At 44.9% G+C, this 21,145-nt stretch overlaps 1 protein-coding gene across 3 annotated transcripts in view; it reads right to left on the reverse strand.

Moving 5' to 3' along the window:
* Positions 1 to 21,145, reverse strand: part of NEDD9 (neural precursor cell expressed, developmentally down-regulated 9) — a 187,288-nt gene that overhangs the window by 25,966 nt on the left and 140,177 nt on the right. For all 3 annotated transcript variants that reach the window (XM_013056840.2, XM_045066991.1, XM_004753712.3), the window contains one exon: positions 2,329 to 2,775. In XM_013056840.2, the coding sequence (XP_012912294.1) occupies positions 2,329 to 2,775 (447 nt within the window). The remainder of the gene's footprint in view (positions 1 to 2,328; positions 2,776 to 21,145) is intronic.

Consider the following 21,145-nt stretch of genomic DNA (forward strand, 5'->3'; position numbering starts at 1 on the left):
TAGGGAACCAGAGGCATTCAGTTGACTTTCAAGGTGAGGTCAGGATATGCTGCAGAACACTTGGTGTTCAGCCTGGAGGAACCAGGACCGTTCTGTCCTGCCCTTCCTATCCTTGCCGCCATGTTGCCACCTCAGACCCACTGCAGGCATTCTCTAGTTCTCAGTTCTGGTAAAAGTCTCCCCGCTGTGAAGGCTGGCAGAGGTCCAATTCCGAAGGGCTTCCTCCAACAGGAATCACCCACCGTTCAGCAAACACAAAATGTTTCACTGATTTTTGAATTAGACAAACAAACAAAACACTGAGTTCACGCGCACACTCCAGCCTCCATCTAAGGGAAGGTGTGGTCCAATTCTGTCCTCTTGAAAAGGATGGAGGGTCAAGGAGCGAATCTGCCGTCCAGTGACAGCACATAAAATGGGAAGAAATCCGAAGTACTTTTCAGACTTGGAACTCAAAACGTTGAGTCTAAAAGGGAAAACATGTCACCTTCTGCCAAAATAAACTGTGATGAAAGTTTAGACCCCACCACCTTTCAGCCAAGCATTTCCTGTTCTGGTCCCCCTCGTCTGCCTCACACTAGCTCCGAGGAGGGAGAGCTATTTTTAAGGTGCAAACAACCAGGACTAAGAATGAGAGAAGTTATTTATTTATAGTTACACCTTTCAACTGTTCTTTTTTTTTTTCCCCCTCTGGAGACAGAGGCTTGGTTTGGCTTTCCCTTTAAATCTAAAGTCCCTTGGGTAAGAAGGACTCTGAAAGGTCATGACGGAGTCACTTTGCCTCCAGAGAGTGATCATCATCCTGGGCAAAACAAGTCACCTTTTCTTGAGGAATTCCTCCTCGCATGCATGCGCCGGGCTTATGCCACACAAGTGCTCTTGAGCAATGGTTGGTCTTACGTACCTTTTGTATAAAAGGTGATTTGAAAATACATTCCTGGTTTTGTTATTTTAAGGAATCCAACAGTGATTCTCCCCCTCCCATTTTTTGTCCAACAGAGAATTCCATTATCCTGAGAGCAGATATTCCGTAATGGACGTGATTGTGTAAATTCAGCCTTTGTATCAGATTTTCTCGAAGCAGGACACAGGCATATGTGGTGTTCTTGGGGCCAGCAAGGTCCTTCTCATATCTAACTGCGTCTTCCCTTATTTCTCATTCCATTAAATCAGTCCATTCTTGATACCAGACCTCAAAGAACTTGTTGCAGACCCTTGGAATTTGCCCATTAATGAAAGAAAAAAGCCCTCCCTTGCAGTGCTTACGTAAACCTGATCTTGGTGTTGGCCAACACTGACTAACATTATTTTCTTTCCAGGTATTTCCCCCTGACATTACAGTGTTTGCTTGTCTTCCCACTACAACGTAAGCATCACGAAGGCTTTGCTCACTCCTTGGTTCATCGCTGTATCACAAGCATCAAAAATATACTAAATGAAGGGTGCCTGCCTGGCTGACTCAGCTGGTTGGTCGAGCATGTGACTCTTGATCCTGGGGTTGTGAGTTCGAGCCCCAGGATGGATGTAGAGATTACTTTAAAAAAAAAAAAAATCTTAAAAAAATACATATACTAAATGCTTAAAATGAATTTGATGAACAAATTTCTATTTATGTCAAATTGTTGAGACATCTAGAATTGTACAGAGTGCTGCAGAGGTCCTCCCCACCCCCCTTTCTTTTTAACATAATGGTTTCCTAACTATTTTAGCTGTACTGTTTTCATCCACTGGTTCCGGCATTATTATAGGAATTACTTGAAGGACAAGAGGATGGCTCTTTTCTAAATTCACTGGTGTCCACATGTTTTAATTGGACAACCTTGAAACTAACAACTTTACAGAAAAGTTGGTTGCCATGACCCACTTCCAGCCTCTTCGCTCCCTTTACTTCTGGTGGGTTCTTTGTGCAGCCAGGTCAATGGGGTCACGATTCAGCTTTTAGTGAAAGAAGAGTCCTTTCTGCATCATTGTACTTGTGCAAAATTTGGTGCCTTGTACAACTCAAGGAGGAAACAGAAAAGACTGGAAACTGAGTATAGAACCTAGGCCAAAAAGCAGATCTATCAAAAAGAAACAACTTAATGGTCCAGTATGATCTGGAATGACACAAGAACTTATAATTACATGGAAACAAAGTTTTGCTGACCAATGAATGGAAAAATGATGCAAAACCAATGCCCAAGTTCAGGTATTTGGGTATACTTACTCTTCGGAAGATATATTTCCTTCTTGAGAGTTTCAAGCTTTTGTTCTGGGAACATTTCTACCACTCTGAGTGCAATGGAAACAAGTAAGGAGAAACACAAATCCAGTCGGCCGCTCACTCACCTTTTTGCTTAAGTGGGGCCCATTGGCTCCCCCAATGCTTCTCTGCACTGATGGTGGTACTTGATACACATCCTGTTCCTGGGTACCGTGGCTAGTGGGGACCTGGTAAATTCCCTGATGTTGGTAGGAAGATGGCACTTGATAGATGGTGTCTCGAGGAGCACCGTGTGGGTTTGGCGCTTGATAGAGCTTCTGTTGGCCAAAGGACTGGTGCATCAGTCCAGAAGTAGGCTGGTCCTGACCGGAGGGGGTCTCCTGAATGGGGCCAATCAGGAGCTTCACCCGATTGCCGGGGACAATGCCTTGTCGACCGTGCAAGGAGCAGAGCCACCATCCTTCCAGTCCTCCTGTGTTCTGCTCTATGACAGTCAGGATGTCTCCCTTGCGGAAGGCCAGCTCCTCAGCACACTCAGGGACATTGTCGTATAAGGCCCTTGCCATAAGATTCTAGGAAGAAGAGAACAGAGGGACATCATGTTAGAATGCTAGCTCAGTCCTTTAAACACCAAGAGCCCTTGCTCTTATGGAGAGGCAGGATTCCTGGAAGGGAGCGAAAACCAAATGGGAACAATAGCCTGTAAAGAGAAAAACAGATGGTGCAGACAAAACACAGATACATACGTCCTGTGTCTGCCACCAATGACATCAGACTGCCTTCTCGGCGAAGCGTTCTTTTCCTCTAACACCAGATGCTGTGCCAAGGAATTATGAGTAGCACTGGTAAAGAGTTCACTATACAGAAACACTTTTCTTCCTTTCTTAAAGCCAGCTTAAAGAATAAAATATTCCAAGACCTTCAGATGTGCCACACCAGACATTTCTCAAGCTTTGCATACACTAGAGGCAGAAAGAGTCGGAGAAATTCCCAAATAACCAACGGTACACATGGCATTAATATCTGGTGTTCAAATGGAAACAAAAGTAGACTATATATGCCTTGGCAGGGCTTATAAATTCTTGTTCTAAGCTGATCACGAAGTCCTTGGATACAGGGAGAATCAACAAGCATTTTTTCCATGATAATCAAGCATGGGTATAGAATGGCCGTAGTCTACATCTCCAGACTGGATGGCCGGGAGCTACGAAGAACTTGTCACCTGTAGGTAGATGACACCTCTTTCTTCTTTGGTCTTTGATTCATACCTTTCCTCAAGGCCCCTCCTCACCTGGCCACTTTCCCGCCCTACTTCTTGAATCTCACCATTCCCATCAGAAAGGCTCTGCCCTCCCCTTTCATGGCCCAAAACACTCTCTCCCTTGTACGAAGGCCTGTCTGGCACATTCAGTACTAAGCAGACAGCCAAAGTAGGCGTTCGGCAGAGAGCGGGCAAGCAGTACGTGCTGACATTCTTGGAAGCCTTTCAAAGGCTCGGAAGAGTTCATTTCTTGGCGTTAGTCGTGTTTCACGGTGTGATGGCAGCCATTACGATGCGCCCGCTCCTTCCCAGCGCACAGAGGAGTCCGGATGCCGTAAATTCATCACAAGCACTTGAAAAACTAAAAGTGACCTCTCTGCTGCTTCACTGAAGTGTCTGGATGCACTTGAGTCACTGGGACGATGATCAGTTGTTGGGGGAGGGGCTGCCTCTCCGGTGGAGCATGCTTGGGACTTTACATATTCGTGGAATTTTTGGCAGGTGTTGTTTGGATTCCTGCCCCCCCCCCCCCAACATTTGATTTGCTTCTATAGAAACATGGACTTGATCTGCCAGCCCCGGGCTTTTCATTCCTTTAGAACTGACATATATTAATCATCTCCCCCTGTTCTGTGCCCCATAACCACAGTCCTGTGCTGTGTCCTGGGCCTCCCCTCTTGGGGCAGGGGTGCTGCATTATGTAAGGCAGCTCCGCTCTAGTCAGTACCTGGGAGGGGGGTCCTACTCTTACTGTTAATCCTCTTAGGGCAACTACTCAACCAGAGAAAAGGAGATCAAGCCATAGAAGTCAGTACTCAGGGAGCTTGATGATGCTTTTTAAGAATAAGGTTGAAGTTCTTGTTCTTGACAATTCTGAGATCCATAAAGTCTATCACGTAGACAGGTGAGCAGTAAGGGAAGCTTAAGGGAAATGGAGGGGTTTGTGATCGAGCTGGTTTTGCTGAGTATTTATATGCTAGGAAGCTTTGGGGTTTTTCCTAACAAAAATTCACATACATGAAGAGAAAATCACACAGCATCCCTAGCCCAGCTTGAGGAACCACTTAAGGATGTGTCATAATCCTAAAATCTGTTTCTTTTCTTCCATCTTTTGAGTTGTGTGACTTAAAAGAAAAGTCACAGAGTTATGGACAAAAAGATTCTGGTTCTTTGCACCAAAGTAATCTGAGGGCGATCGCTCCACTGGGGCTGTGCTGTGATTAGAGTAGGGAGAGAGCTGAGCATTCTGGTCTTTGTCCCTTGCTCTGGGGCCCCATTCAGTGCCGGGAATAGCTGGTAAGAAAGCCCTCGATGAAATCCAAAGTCACAGAGTTAGGACCAGTTCTGTAGAAGCTGAGGGTGGGTGCCAGTAGGATTCTAGCGGCCACGAAGAAGGACAAGAGAAGAAACATAAAACAGTAGAAAGGTAAGGGACTTCCGACCTAATCAGCACAAATAAACTGGAGGCATGTGGAGCTGGGTCCCTGCCATGGGACTCCATCCGGCCCGAAGCGGAGCACCGGACCGTGCTTGATGCGGGGCGGCTTGAAATCCCATGTGGGATGGATGTTCCTCGTCTCCCACACCAGTGACCCTCCCGCCCGCTGGGAAGCAGCATGCTAATGCTTCAGACGTGCCCCAGGAGCTCTGAGACCGCTGTCCTGGCTAACCGCAGCACCCTAGGTGAGTTCTCCTGACAGTGGTCCGTGATTTCCCAGCGGTCCTTCCTGCTGCCCACGGAGGTGAGGGTTTAGGAGGAGAGCTCGCTTGGCATGACCGTGGAGGGCACGCACCCCGTGCTGCCTGACGCCTGCCACGCTGACAGGTATTCTCTGCCTTGGACGTACTATCTCGGCAAGCTACAGAGTCTGCGTCTACACCCACCGCTCTCCCACACAGAGGGTTACACGCACTTCCAGAGACCTTTAGAAAATACCTGGACCCAACCTCCGCGTTTTACAGATAAAGAGACAGGCCTGAGGAGGCCAGATTATCATTCGCCCAAAGCCCCACTGCTGGTGTCAGAGACGAGAATTCTCTTTTTCCAGAATGCTAAGCCATCTTTAGCTCAACTACACAGTGTCCTCCAACGGGGCTCAACTCCATTATATAGTGAAGTGCTGAAGACAATTCTTGCTATGTCTATAGAATGAATAGATTATTTCCTTTTGTGCCTCCACTTCCCATGGACAAGATGGGGGTGAGGGTAAGGGCACCCAGCTTATGCCTTTACTGTGAAAACGAAATGAGTTAATCCAAGTCAAGTACCTTAACACGGCTGGAGGCTTAGGAAACTATTGTGACAACTTATTAATTTGCTGGATGGCTCTTTGGACTTATGCTCCCTCCCCACTCAGGCTCCAGTCAGTTCTCCATCAAGGGCTGGGTGCTTCTCTAATTATGCTATTTTATATATATATATAATAGTACATATAAATATGTAATTATGTATTTCCACATATATTATATTTTATAATATAATATTTAATTTTATATTATTTATTAATTTACAAATCATATATTCAATATAAATATATACTCATACACAGCTGATATTTCTCTTGCTCACAATGACATATCAGAACTGTATCTTGCAGTATTTCTCTGAATTAATAATGAGTCATGGTTCCTGCAACCTCTTGTGGCATATGTGCCTGCAAACAGCAATAACTAAACTATTCATTGCCCTCAAGAGAGCAAGACAAAATATTATTATTATTGCTATTACTCTGATGAGTCCTGGATACACCTCTTTAGATTCCAGCAGAGTCCAAGCTATGAGAAAGTGGGGGAAAAAATGGGGGAGGTGCTTAGCTTTTGAAAACGCTTGGTGCTTTGGGGGGCAAGCGTTCATCCGAGAAGATAACAGTAAAATTAAATTAAATTAGCCAGAACACAAACCATCTCATTCAAAAGTGCATGGAGTTGACAGGCAGATCAAGAGTTAATTGTTCTGGCTGGAAGAAGGTGGAGGGACCTCCTCCTCCTTCTGGATGGGAGGTGTGATGCCTTAAGGCCACAAAGTCAGAAGGGTGCTTATCTGACTATCTTAGAAAAACCCAGGAGAAGGGGTTTGTCTATTCAAGATCGCCTCTTTCTCCCACCAGCCCCAGGATATTTATCTCTAGGGCAGGGAAGGTCAACAGAGAAACAAATCTAGGAGAGATAAGAGAGCTAAGTCATTCTATAGCCAGTTGGATGGTGAGCCTGGGAGGGTGGCAGTTAGAAATGAAGCTAGGGCTTGGCCAAGGGCCAGAACAGTTGGGGCACAGAAGTTCAAAGCCAGGGGAACTTCAAACAATTACACTCCAGCTCCTTCACCTTACAAATGAGAAAAAACAAGCTCAAGAAGTTAATGATTTGCCAACCCACCTGGCCAAAAGGTCACAGAGCTGGGACAAAAATTCAGGAGTCCCACCTCCAGCTCCAGAATCGGGACAGTATTTAACAAAGTCAAATGCATGGACTACCAAAGCTGTGCTTCTAATTATGATTGGGAATCAGCATTAGAGTTATAAATCCTCTTTGAGGGGACCCTAATTACAGTAGCCTCTAGCAGTGATCCCCCCGGCCCTGGTCTTTCTTGAGGCTCTCTTGGCTCCCATGGTTCCACCTCTGGCTTCTTCTCTTCTCTCTGTTCTCGTGATCACTCATCTACCTGCTTCTTCACAGACTAATCATGTTCCACAGAGATCCCTCCTTTGTTCTTTGCTTGTCTTTGCATCCTCAGTCTCTAGAGGAAACACACAGAGAAGAGAACCATAGCTCCAGCTGAAATACTTCTTTTGCCCTCCGGTCCCATATCTCCAACTAGCTAATAGGTGTCTTCTACTCTAACTGGCCAAGTGTAAAAACTCCCTTCTGCTGCTTTATCTCTCTTAGTTCATAGCATGTACACGGCTGCCCAAGATAGGAGGCTCAGAGGTTTGCAGATTCTCTTCCCAACCTGGAACTCAATCCACTTGGCCCCCATCTTCCTCCTCACTGCCTCTCCTAGTTCAGGCCTTCAACAACCATGTAGTGGGAGCCTGGCAATTGCTTCTCAACTGACCTTCCTGCATTTACCTTCTCCCACCTCAAAATCTACCTTCCACCTTCTCCAGAAGAGTTATCTTTCCAAACCTATCTGCTGGTTTCCCTTTCCAGTTCTCGGTCATCCTGTTTCTCTTAGTATGACCTGTCATATCCCATTCAAGACTGTGAGCTCCTGAAGTTCAGGGAGGCTGATCTATTCCTTTGGCCCTTCCAGAACTTGAGCCCAGTGTCTGAAGCAAAAATGTACCTCATTCAGTGTTTGCCAACTTTTAAAATGGATTCTGGACTCTGATTTCCTGGTTCTCTACAGAGAAGGTGAAATGGTTTTCTAGAAACGTCAGCAAGACACCTGGTAAAAGATGGATATGGAAAGATGAACTTAGGGGAGCAGAAAGATAAATGGCAGGAAAGTGCCCGCCCCTTCCTATTAAACAGGATAATGACGTAGATGGGAGCTTGAATCTAGTGTCCACAATGACTGAGCAAACAGGAAGGCCAGGAGGAGCCGACCATCTCAGCCAGATTAAATACAGTCATCTCTGGAGGAGCTTTTTCTCCCTGCAGGGCAGCACGTGACTGGGCACCATTCATGCTTTGCCAGGACGCTGGGTTCTGCTGTTCCTGGTTCAGCTGTGCCTGAGGAGTGGGAATAAAATACTGCACAACCAGCCAGAACACTGGGTACAGAGGGCTCTAGGTCATATGATAGTCTCCACACCATCCCCCACTCTTCCCTGCCCCCCCCCCTTTTTCATTGCTATCAAAATGTCAAGAAAGCTTATTAGTACTCCCACTGCCAGGGAAACTATCTGCTTTTCCAAATATGGAGAGGTGTGACTTATAATTTCCATGACCATTCTTGCTGTTCTTTGAAGAGAAATGAGACACACAATGGCTGACGTGTCACCCTGCTAGGACTGATAGCATCATCAATGGCCTGACTTCCCCTTATTATTTTTACTTCATTCTATATTTATCATGTAGGAGCTCCTGCCAAGACCTTGTGGCTGCCACACTCTTCAGCAGCATGACTTTCCTGTATCTGACTTCCCAAACTTTTGCCCTGGACTCTGGTGGGGTGCACACACACACACGTGGGCATGCACACACGCATTCTCACACACACACACACGCACGCACAGTGGACAGAGCCTGAGAAACAGGCACAGTAGAGAAGGAAATGGCCATTGTCAAGAAAATCAGTCCTAAAGGAAGTGGCTAAGGAATGAGCATCATCAAGGTCAGTCTCAGGATACAGTGGGGATGGGAAAGAAAGGCTCACATGTTCTTGTGCCTGCTAGCAAAAATCAGCTTCGGTCTGAGGGAGATCAAACCACTTTGGTTCCTCCCACCATCATCTTTAGGTTATAGGGAAATGTGGAATTCCCCCAAAGAAGGTAATAGTCAGAATCCATGGATATCTACAAGTGTCTGGTTTCAGTTCTTGTAACACTTGGTTTACACCTGGGTTTTTTCATCCGATGATCTGAGCGGTTGAATTTTTGGAGCTGAATCCTCTGGAGGTGGTTAAATAGCAGATGTGAGACTTTTCAAGAAAGTTCAGGAGTTAGAAGATAGGATACATATATATCACTTTCAGTTTTTTTTTTTTTCAGCGATATTTAACTGTAGTCTGACGCGGTGTTCATTATGTGATCTGAACTAGCCATGGAAAGGCAGCCGGAGGATTTCCCTAGTCATACTTCTGACACCCCATGAGGGGCATCCAACATGTGCTGTGAAGATTTCTCTGGCACCGAGACAAGAAGTCAGTCAATGATTTTCGTTTTCTGGAAAGTGCTTCTCAACCCCTATGGTGGTCACAAAGCTTATTTGAGTATCTTGGACCTTCTGAATATTCATGCTGTTTACTCTGCCCCAGGTTCTCAGATTTTCTAGCCTTGTGAATTTCACACAGAGCATTCTGTTTTGAGCATTTCTGAATGAAAGATGCTTTAAAAAATCTGGCAATAGACACTTGTCTCCCAAAGGTACTCTTTGACACACAGCAGCCCTGGCAGCCACTGTGAGGCTGTACCCCATGTGTGGTCAAGACCCAAGGCACCCAGATTTGGAAATCTTAACATCTCTTCCATTATTGGCCCATACCTGTTGACGAGACATCATTTAGAACCCTGCATTATTTTAATGGTTCATGTTCCAAAGTGACACTACCCCTTCAGAGTTGGTGAGAAGATCTGAGACTCTTGACCAATTAGGATATTTGGAACTCAGAATGAATTTTCCACCTGACTGGATTTGGTCACATCATATGTACAGCATAGATGTGGGATTATATAAGTATTTCTTCTTATATAAGTGCTGGTTTTCCTTCCTCCTCTGGACTAGAGTGAATGCCACCTGTTTTCCCTTGAGAAGCCTGATGCAGGACAAAAAACATCCATACGATGGGATTTGTTTACCACAAAACCAAGAAAAGCCTGGAGCAAATCCTTTGTTTCATCTAAAAAAAATTACAAATGAGTTGTTAGGGAAGCGTGTGTGTGTGCACGCGTGCGTGTGTGTGTGTGTGTGTGAGACTTTGTATTCAACTTGTGTTATTTCTTAGGCAATTGCAGAGGATGAATCTGAATCCTGACCAGAGGGAGAAAATAGCATTTCCTCCTAAGTCTCAGGATCAGAAATAATACCCATGTCTTCAGGAGCTCTGTTTTCTACTCCTCTGTGGTCTTTGAGATTTTTTTTAAAGCCACTCCTGAGGGTCTTAAAGAAAATGGAAGGATACCATGGCTTCTATGCATTAGAACCGGAAGTCACCCCACAGCCTGACCAGAACCAATCAGTCTAGAATTTTAGACGGAGAAGGGATTCTAGAGATCATTCTAACTTGATCTAGTTTTATAGCCCAGAAGGTCATCGATTAGGTTAGAAGCAGAGCCACAACTAGCATCTGGTTCCCCTCTTAATCTAAGATTTTTTTCCACTGGACCAGGATGTACTTCCTGAGAACCTCTCCATCTTAGAATTTAGCACTGTTGCTATTAAGCCTTGGAATTCATAAGCTTTTGTCCCAGGTTGCCTGGTTTTGATAGATTTAAGTAGAGTATATTGGCAAAAGATCAAAAACATGGGGCAGGCACAAACTCTTTTCAGGGTTCTGTCCCTAGATAAATCTGACAGGCGCCATATAATGATGAAGGCCTGACACCCACTCAGTCAAAAGATAGGTTTTTATTAACAATAAAACAACCAGCTGGATTTCAGCCAACATTACAGTATTGGCACTGGACCACATCTATCTGCCTGTCTAGACAGATTCCCTCCAACATCCAGGTACTTGGGGAAGTGAAATGAGAATTAAGTTATAAAGGAGTAGGAGACGCAGCCCACTATATTATGCTTTATTTCCCCAAACGGGATCCTTTCTCAAAAGTCAAAGCACGAAAGTTGTAACATCTAATAAAGTATTTGAAAGAGGGGAAAGATCTTCTTATTTTTTTCCATTCCCACGTATCTTAAACCCACCAACACCAATATGTATAACCACTAGCAACCCCGGCCTGCCCCCTAGCCAGACCCAGTTGACATACCTTGGATGCTCCCCACAACTCTTTGAGATGTCCCCTTACCTAGGCTCACTGCCTGATTATTGTTATCCCACTTCACTGGTGAGGTACTCAAAGAGTTTTTTTTAAAAAAGGCACCAGTAGGGGTGCCTCAGTGGCTCAGCGGATTAAGCCTCTGCCTTTGGCCCAGGTCATGATCTCAGGGTCCTGAGATCGAGCCCCGCATCGGGCTCTCTGCTTGGCAGGGAGCCTGCTTCCCCCTCTCTCTGCCTGCCTCTCTGCCTGTTTGTGATCTCTCGCTCTCTCTCAAATAAATAAATAAAATTAAAAAAACAAAAATGGACCAGTATACTTGGCCGAAAGGGTATCTACCATATGCTGCCAGCCTTGCACCTGTACTGGAGGTTTTAAGAAAGAACCTTCAAATGCTGTAGCTTCTCAGCTAGAAGAGGGAGGAAATGCAGCAGGAGCATGTGCACTGGAAGAAAAGCCTCTAAATGAAATGGTTCCACGGCCAGGTGTGGAGACAAGCTCCCACATGTACATATTATATACCAGTTTATAAGAATAAAATGGCTTTCTTCAAAGTCCCGTTGTGAATGCATGTTCCACTATTTATATATGTCAATATAAAATTATGTATCTCCATTACGCATGCACACACAATTATATATCTCCATTACGCATGCACACACTTGCACACACACACACACACACAGGCTAGAGGAAGGCTTCAGAGAACTAAGGTTGCCTTAGAGATGGTCTGATGCCTTTGCACATGGCCTGAGTGAGACCTCATGCTTCTTAGCATTTTGTGGCACTCATTTGAACACACTGGGGACACACATGTAAGAGGAAGTTGCACCTTTGCTGAGGGCCTGTGACATGAAGCTCGGCGTCCGTCATGATACAATTATGGCGAAAGGTTCTATGCTTGTATTTTGTGCTTCTGTCATATGGAACCAGTAAGGCAATTTTTTTTTAAGCAGAAGGAAGTAGGGGAGGATGAGACCAGTGATTCTTAACTAGGGGGAATCTGGGCATTTGGCAATGTTGGGAGACATTTTTTAGTTGTCACCATGCGTGTGTGTTGCTGGTAGCAGGTGGGGAGAGCCCAGAAGCTGTGAGACATCCTGCAATGCCCAGGATAATCTTCCACCACGAAAAATGATCGAGCTCGAAAAGCTAGCAGTGCTGAGGGGAGCGTCCTGCATAGAGGAACGGACAGGGCCTGAATTAAGAGACTCTAGTCTCAGTCCTCAGATTGTACGAGTAATGGCCAAGAAATCACACCTTTTGTGCCTCTGTTTCCCCACCTGCAAAATCGGGACAGTGAACATGTTCTTTCTAATATTATGAGAAGTCATGAAATTATATATGCAGAACACTCTGATTTCTTCAGAAGAAAGGGTCTCTATAAAATCAAAGCACGTTATTATTACTGCACTATTATGAGCTCATGAAATTGTGCATTAAGAACTGGACTCCTCCCCCTTGGAAAAAAAAATTCCTCCAGGAAAAGAAAACAAACCAGAAATGATCTCATCGTGATTACACCTGCCACACCAAAAAACAGACACAGTTCAGAGAAACTAAATTCTTTCCCTGCAGCAAAGAAGTAAGCTGCGTCTGTAATTAAGATCTTAATGAGGGAGGCAGGAGGCTTGATGCCTCCGCAGGCCAGGAGGCAGAGCCGCCCTGCCTGGCTGGAAGCAAGAACAATTGAAATACAACCTCCCTCATGGCTTCTCGCTCTCAGGTGTTCTCTGCACAAGACCTATTTCTTTTCTTTTCTTTCTTTCGTTCCTTTTTTTTTTTTTTTTTTTTAAGATTTTATTTATTTGCCATTGGGAGAGAGCTCACAAGTAGGGGGAGTGGCAGGCAGAGGGAGAAGCCGGCTTCTCGATGAGCAAGGAGCCTGATGCAGGGCTCCATCCCAGGACCCTGGGATCATGACCTGAGCCAAACGAGGCACTTAATGACTGAGCCACCCATGTGCCCCACAAGTCTGCATTTCAAAAAATGCCTTTCATTTTTAGAGATGCCTATTTCTGCAAGGAAAAAGAAAAGAGCCAAGTAATTATTGACCAGTAAAGTGTACTGATTATATGAAAACTTCGCCTGAATTCAGAAAAAGCACCTCTTAGATAATTTCCGTCAAAGGCTGATGTAAGGGAAAAGCGATGACACCTTCCTTCCACAGTTTATCTCTGGAGCAGCTCATGTTGACTGTCTTCGGTGGCCATGTGTTCCTGAACTTTGCAAGGCAGTACCAGTTTCAAGTATCTTTCCCATTGTCAGGAGTATCTTTCCCATATGTCCCGTTGCTGGGCTGTGAAACATGGGAGCCTACCCACAGAGGTTATATATATTTTAAGTTAAAAATAAAAGGTAGGCATGCAAGTATATATCTTGCTAATGGGTCTGCCTTGGTTGAATTTAGGATTTGGGAGGAAAAAAAAGATGGGTATTGATAAGGGTCTTTGATTTAGTCAATGGACATGCCCTCTAACTGACAAGATGATCCTCATAAGGAAGTGAGAAATATTTCAAGGCCGTCTGGCCTCTGTGAGATGGTGGAGAAGTCTTGGCTTCCCAGCGAATGGGGTTAAGAGAAAGAACGCTGTTGAGCCGACTGTATTCTAATTGGTCCTTTCCCTTCCCCCATTTCAAGGTCCGCTCAACACGCTTAGCTCCAGGCGTCGCAGGCTGGAGAATCAGAGAACAGCATGAAGCTCTATCCCAGAGGAGCATTCAAGGAAAAGACGTCTTCAAAATTTTGCTCATGCTGCTGCCCTTGTGATGGTAAGGCAACACTGCTGGTCCACTAACCCATTTCCTGCCAAACTTGGACTCATACCACACACGGCTGGTAACCAAAAAAGAGAGAAATAAACAAAAAAATTCATCGACACATTACGGACCTGTCCTGATACACACTAAAGACTTTGCTCAAACACCAAGATGACCAAGAAGGCATGGAGCATCTAGGAGTCTACTTTACCAGCTTCCCGATGTGGGTTTTTTTTTTTTTTTTTTTTTTTTTGGTTATGGTTATGGGGGTGGGGGTGGAGTGAATTCTAGTTTGTTCTTTCAGCAGAGCGCAGGGCTGGGTGACAGAGAAGCCTGGATGAGTCCCCAGTTAGCCACATTCCCCATGGGAGTGAGGTGCTAAGTTAACAATAATGAAATGACTACTACAAATCAATGAGATTAAGGCTAATTCACATAAGAGCATAAAGTTCCCACATAACTAAAACAAAAATCAGAAAAAAAAGTACTAAGGGCACATCATTCGGTCTAAATACGCATTGCTTTAATAAATAGGAAAGATCTGGTTTAAATCTGAACCTTACACACTTTCTGGTTGCTGCAACTTTCTATCGAGCTTCCTGAATAATGCCACACCCCCCCCCAAAACACACTGACGCACACACATACACACAAGGAGTAAAGAAAGGAATTAAACTTCAACTCCAAAGATCCTATCAAACATCTTTGTGCAATGCTTGTACCTTTGCATACTCATGGTTGCTCAGTCTTTATTTCTGGTAATCGAGAGTATCAACATTCCATTAAGAAACATTTGCTGAAATGTAACTACTACCTTGCCATATTAGAAATACCAGGAGGAGGTCTCATTTGCAACATGTACACCATGATTTACAAAGAGAGAAGACACCTCCTAAGTGATGGACCCAGCCTTGGAGGAAAGATCCTGAATTGCCTATTTAAACATCCTTCAGTATCAAGAATGGACAGGGAGAAGAAGGGAAGAGACTAGCTTTTTTTAATAAACTGGTATTTAGCAGTCCACGATGGGGCCCAGGCAGACAAATGTACTCGAGAGCACTTGACTGGCAAGTTTCACATCTCCATGATCAGCTGCCCCAGCCCCACTGCAGCCATGAAAACATCACGGTCACACACTGTCACAACGTATGCATATTTTCTGGAGCGCCTGTTCCATTTTCTGCAAAGTATATGCCTCCGTTCCCCCTGGATCTCACTATCAACTAAAAACTACCTTCTAAAAGAATCACTCTTTCCAGTGGATGGTGGCAGCGGTCACCACCAAGGCCATTTTTCTTAAAAGGACCATTCTTCAGGAAGACAGACTTTTGAAGCCAAGCTGTAATGTTCCCCAGGCTTGTACCGTCCTCATTCACCAGTATGAATGACTGCAGGGAGATGACTGGAATGTTCTAAGTAAATAGGATGGAGGGGGGTGCCGTTGATGGAGTATGAACAGGGTTTTTTGGGGGGAGGGGAGGGGAGGTCCCCTTCCGTGCCCATATTCTTCGCAATCACCCATCACCTAGGAAACCAGCAGCTATCCTCTGCACTTTAAGTTGGAAATACAGCATTTCTTCCCAGTGGCCCTTTTTGTTTATCTTGGCAATGAGGCTTGGTAATTAAATCTGTATGTTACTGCCGAGGAATGCCACAGGCCCAGTGGCTGGCATCTCAAACCAATTTGTTTAGGTTTCTTTCTAACCCTAAAACGATCTAAAGATAGATCACCAAGACCTCTTACTTTACATCCCCTGCAGTAGGATAAGGGATAGAGTTTCCCCCGAGCTTCCGTAACCCCCCACATCACCTCCTTCGTGTTTTACCTTTGATTTTGTACACTGGTGACTTCCTCTCGTCCTCACTAATATTTCTGTTATGGATAAGTGATTCTAGCAAATGCTTCCTCTTAAATTTTTATCTCTACAATGCTTCTATATCTATATATAATATATGTCTTATAATGCATCCTATAATAATTGCCATTTTCACATGCCTATTGCCAAAAATGTATGATTTCCATATCCTTGCCATTATCTGCTAAGATAGGTATTATTGCTCCCATCTCAGAAATGAGGAAACAGAGGCCTGGTAGCAAAAGTGGGATTTGCAACAAACCCTGGTCCCTTCCCCATGCCATACAGTATTGACTCTGGCAAAAAACCCCGAAACAAAACAAAGCCCAAACAAACAAACAAACAAAACAAAACAAAACAGAAAACAACAGCCACCTCTTTTTAATAGCTATTTGTGCAAATATTTTATGTCCTTCAACACTGAATTCAGTATCTGTTGAGTGCTGACTACGAGGTTCTGTAGTTTCAGGTGTATCAAATCTTATGAACAATAGAGGTCCTGTCACTCATAAATTGTTTGCAAGGAGGCCCATCAGTGTCCTGGTCAACCCCCATTGTCTGGCATCTGCATTTCCACACTACACAACCAGGCCCATGGAACATTAGACAATACTCAACCAGCTTTTTACCTAGTCACTGGGATTTCGACATAATCCGATCACCAAGTCTTGAGTCCACACTACCCTTTCCACACCTGTCAACGCAAAGAGAGCCGAGGCTGACTAGCATGGTCACCTTTACGGTATGCCAGGAGCATGGTAAGTACTTTACATCCACATATTATCTGGTTTGGCCCTTAGAACAATAGTCCAACACAATTATCCCTGTTTTACAGATAAGAAAACTGAGGCTCAGAGAGCTTGCCTAGCCGTAAGTCACATGGAACAGAAACGCCTTTCTCCAAAGCCGCACTCTATCCACAAGTACATATAAGGGGCGCCTGGGTGGCTCAGTGGGTTAGGCCGCTGCCTTTGGCTCGGGTCGTGATCTCGGGGTCCTGGGATCGAGTCCCGCATCAGGCTCTCTGCTCAGCAGGGAGCCTGCTTCCTCCTCTCTCTCTGCCTGCCTCTCTGCCTACTTGTGACCTCTCTCTGTCAAATAAATAAATAAAATCTTTAAAACAAAATCAAAAACAAAAAAAACCCACAACAACTTTATAAGGTCAAGACCATGCCCCTCCAGGCTGTAACAGATCCCAGGTCACACTTTTTATTTGAGCACTTGCCTAACAGTCTGCCTCTACCTCCAAATTTTCAGTAGGGCTTCCTTCAAATGGTACGCCTCTGGGAGCGGGGAGAGGGGCACCCAGTGGGAGTTACAGGTTGATAAATAGGGGAGCACTAACAGAGCAGGGCGGGGGTGGAAAACAGAAAGCCTATTGTAGGGATTACTGTCAGCTGAGGCCTTTGGGAGGTGACAGGATAACCCAGTAAGGTAGACCCAAAGAGAGACGGGGCTAGTGAATGGGAGCAGCCAGGGACCAAGCTTTCCCACAGCGGAGTCAAAAGAGAGGTGAGAGGTAGGGGGTAACAGGGTAGGGTTTAAGGGTGCCATGTCGGGGTGCCTGGGTGGCTCAGTGGGTTAAGCATCTGCCTCTGATCTCAGGGTCCTGGGATCGAGCCCCACATCAGGCTCTGTGCTCAGCAGGGAGCCTGCTTTCCCCTCTCTCCACCTGCCTCTCTGCCTACTTGTGATCTCTGTCAAATAAATAAATAAAATCTTAAAAAAAAAAAAAGGGTGCCATGTCTACGTGGGTCAGGGAAGTGGGCTGTACGCAAGTTCGGTATTAGAGTCACATATAGACTGCGTGAATGACAAGAGATGATGAGGTCATAAGGGCACACCGTGGGGAGGGAATTTGCAAGGGGGAAAAAGTTGACAGGAAGTTTTTTTAGAAGTCTGGGGGGCGGGGGTTGGTGCACGGTGGGAGGAGCAGCAGACAGGAAGCCACTGATGAATTCTGAGAAAAGGACTGATGTATATTACAGTAAGGAAAGGATGCTAAAGGAATCCTTGGTATGTCCCGCAGTGTGCAACTTGCTAAATTTGGTATGGGCCGAGCACCTCTAGTTCTCCAAAGACTTTCATCTGTATGTGGGCAAGTCCTGTAGCTCTCAGTGGGTTTGCTCAATAAATACATCAATACGTCAACAATTCAGTTACTATTAAAACATCTTTTGGTGCTTTTAAAATTCCTAGATTTCACGTAAGATTTAAGGATTTTTTTATTTATTTAACAGAGAGAGAGAGATCACAAGCAGGCAGAGAGACAGGCAGAGAGAGAGGGGGAAGCAGACTCCTCGACAGGCAGAGCCCGATACGGGGCTCGATCCCAGGACCCTGAGATCATGACCTGAGCCGAAGGCAGAGGCTTAACCAACCGAGCCACCCAGGAACCCCTCTCACCTAAGATTTAAAAAGAAGTGTGAGGGACCGCAGATGGAGGGCAAGAGATCACTTCCGAGAGAAGACATAATTCAAAGCCGATGTATCACAGGGAAGAAGGGGGGATTCTTGAAGTCATACATGACAGTGTCCACTCGCCTCAAGACCCCCGATCATTTTTTCCTCCATGTAGCTCAAGAGAGTAAGAGACTTTTCAAAGTCCCCCTCAAAAGCATTTCATGGCACACACATTGTTTGCACACAGGCGACCAGAACACAGGGAGCTGTGTTCCGATATCCAGTTTTCTTATCTGTAGTATAAGCCCCACTTTTTCTTCTCTCAAAACGTTGAAGAGTGCATTTGTTGTCAACCATACTTCAGTGAAAAAAAAAAAAAAAAGAATTTGTGGAATGGTAGCCTCGATACATAACTTAGAGTTTTAGGGTAGGCACCCAGGGTTCGGAAATTGGGCAAAGCCACAGAAGCTGCTGAGGTATTAGAGATCAGAGAGGCAAGGCCACCTGAGCCCTGGCCAGGCCTGGGCCTGCACAAAGTGGGCGGGGTCTCGGGGCCTCCCATCAAACACAGCTGCAGGCTGCAGTCCCTCTCCTGGCAGAAGGTGGCGCAGCGACCATGTGCCTCCAGCCCCTTAGAAGGGGAGCCTTCAGCCTGGGTGGCTCAGTCGGTTACGCAGCGCCTTTGGCTCAGGTCCTGGTCCCAGGATGCTGGGATGGAGTCCTGCATCGGGCTCCCCGCTCAGCGGGAAGCCTGCTTCTCCCTCTCCCACTCCCCTTGCTTGTGTTCCCTCTCTCACTGTGTCTCTCTGTGTCAAATAAATAAATAAGATCTTTTAAAAAAAAGTGGAAGGGGGGCGGGAGGGGACGTTGGGAGTCTTCCCTGGACAAGCCACCACCACCGAGGCCGGAGCCCTACCCCCATTGCAGGACCTACTTTCCTATGGGGAAGGGCTTGTGGACGGTTCTTAATGAATGCAGGCGGCCTGATTTACTGTCTCCCATCACAGAACCGGGCACTGAAGCCTCTTAAGACAAACGGAACAGAAAGTCCATAGGAAACGGGCAGCCTCCCCAGAACACCACCACCATGAAATTAAATCAGGCTAGGCTAGATGTGTGCTCACCAGAACTGCTGTGTTCATTAGTAAGAGCTTACATTCCACACTTCTCAAGATTATTCTGAATACAGGGCCGACCAGCCGGCCTGGAGCTGTGGAGAAGTGCAGAATGACTGGGGGTTTGGTTGCCCTCTAGTTATGTTTCCTGAAGCAGCCAAACCAGATAATCTGGTTTAAAAAAAAAAAAAACAAAAAAAAAACCTTATAGCGGCTGAATTATAAATCTCTCGGGTGAACAGAAGTCTGACTGTGCTACATTTATAGTGGGCAGAGCGACACAAGGTTTCAAAGATAATTCCTGAGCCCAGGATTTTACAATTGAATAATTATCTGGTTTTACTACCGGAGTGGCTCCAATTAAACAAATAACTGCCAAACGTGCGGTACACTTTACTTTGTTGAGTTATAGCTGAAAAAAAATAAAAAGAGAGAGAGAGAGAGAGAATCTATCTTGCAGGAATCCTGGAGATGAAATAGTTTTAAACTCCCTGGGGGACAAAAAGAGCAGTCACACAGGACAGTTCAGGGATGTGACAGCTGATTCTTTCTTTCTTTAATAGTGGTTTAAAGTCACAAGTCCTGGAGCCAGATTGCTTTGGTTCAATTAATAGCTCCCCCACTTTTTAGCTGTGTGGCTTTCGACAAACCACTTAGCCTCTCTGTGCCACAATTTCCACATGTGAAAATGAGTACATAGTAACACCCACCTCATAGAGTTTTTGGAAGGGTTAAATATGACAATCCTGTATTATCACGGTAACTCTTAATATTATTTCTTATCCCTTTACCTCTGCATCATGTCCTCTACTTAAAATGACAAAATCTTCTCCTAAAATAGAGATAATAATAACTGTCTGTTATTAGAGAGAGGACAGGCTTTGTAAGTCAAGGACTGTAGATTTCTTCAGCCACTGGTTTATTTTATAGCCAAGGTGTCAACTTGGCATTTGGCCCGTCAGAGAAATCAGTGTTTTATTCTGGTGACAAAAAGCTAATAACATGCGCCAATCACAACTATATATTTACACCACCTGGCAGGGTGATCAACACTGGTAAGAGCTCGCAAAGAGAAGGGTTTTTTCCCCCATGAGTGCCAATCCCAATTTATTTCATCAGTTGCCATGATTTTTTCTCTCCGTAAGAGTCAAATGAAACAAGATGATATTACTGAATAAAAGTGATCCTAGACTTTGTCACTTCTGTCACTTTCTAGATCAAGGTACTCAGCACTGATTTCCACCATTTATGCTTTCCAATCATAAAAGTATGAACATATTTTCTCTTTGTTTTCTCCCTGCAAGGTGGTTATTATGAGACTAAAAACATTCAGCAATAGGGATAGGAGGGGGAAAGAATCATTGTAGGCTCAAGGCTCTCTAGGCCAATCACTGTTCTAAATAAGGGACTGTGGAAATATGGGGTGAACCACTTCAAGAAGGGGAACTTTCCTGGCAGGTAGAAGGATTTGTTGCTGGTTCCATCCTAAAGTCAAAAGTATTAAGAATCTTCAGGATTATTCATTCCTCTGCTCTCTCCTATGGAGAAATCAAGGAATAATAATAATAATAATAATGGAAAGCTAATAGTACAGAGATAACTGATACCTGTGTCTTCACACAGTTGTAGCCTGTCCATGGAGAACCATAACTCATGCATTATAATAAAGACTTTCGACATCCTGATTTAGAGCTTTTCAACACGATTTATAGCTTTTAAAGAAAAGATTTATCACCGAGGTTAGCCAGTGGCTATTAGCCAGAACCGAGTATTTACAACCTCACATTAAAAAAGGATGGGCCAGAAGCTACATAATTCAGAAAGGAAACAAAGCGGCTTGCAGCTAGCACAAACCTGCAGGTTAGACAGGTAACACAAATTGTCAGTCCGAAAGCATAGCCACCTGGCCAACCATCATTTTAATAATAGCATGTTTGTTTAAAAGCATTAGG

Source organism: Mustela putorius, unplaced genomic scaffold (assembly GCF_011764305.1).
Source record: "Mustela putorius furo isolate JIRA1106 unplaced genomic scaffold, ASM1176430v1.1 tig00003870_pilon_pilon_pilon, whole genome shotgun sequence".
Classification (NCBI taxonomy): Eukaryota; Metazoa; Chordata; class Mammalia; order Carnivora; family Mustelidae; genus Mustela; species Mustela putorius.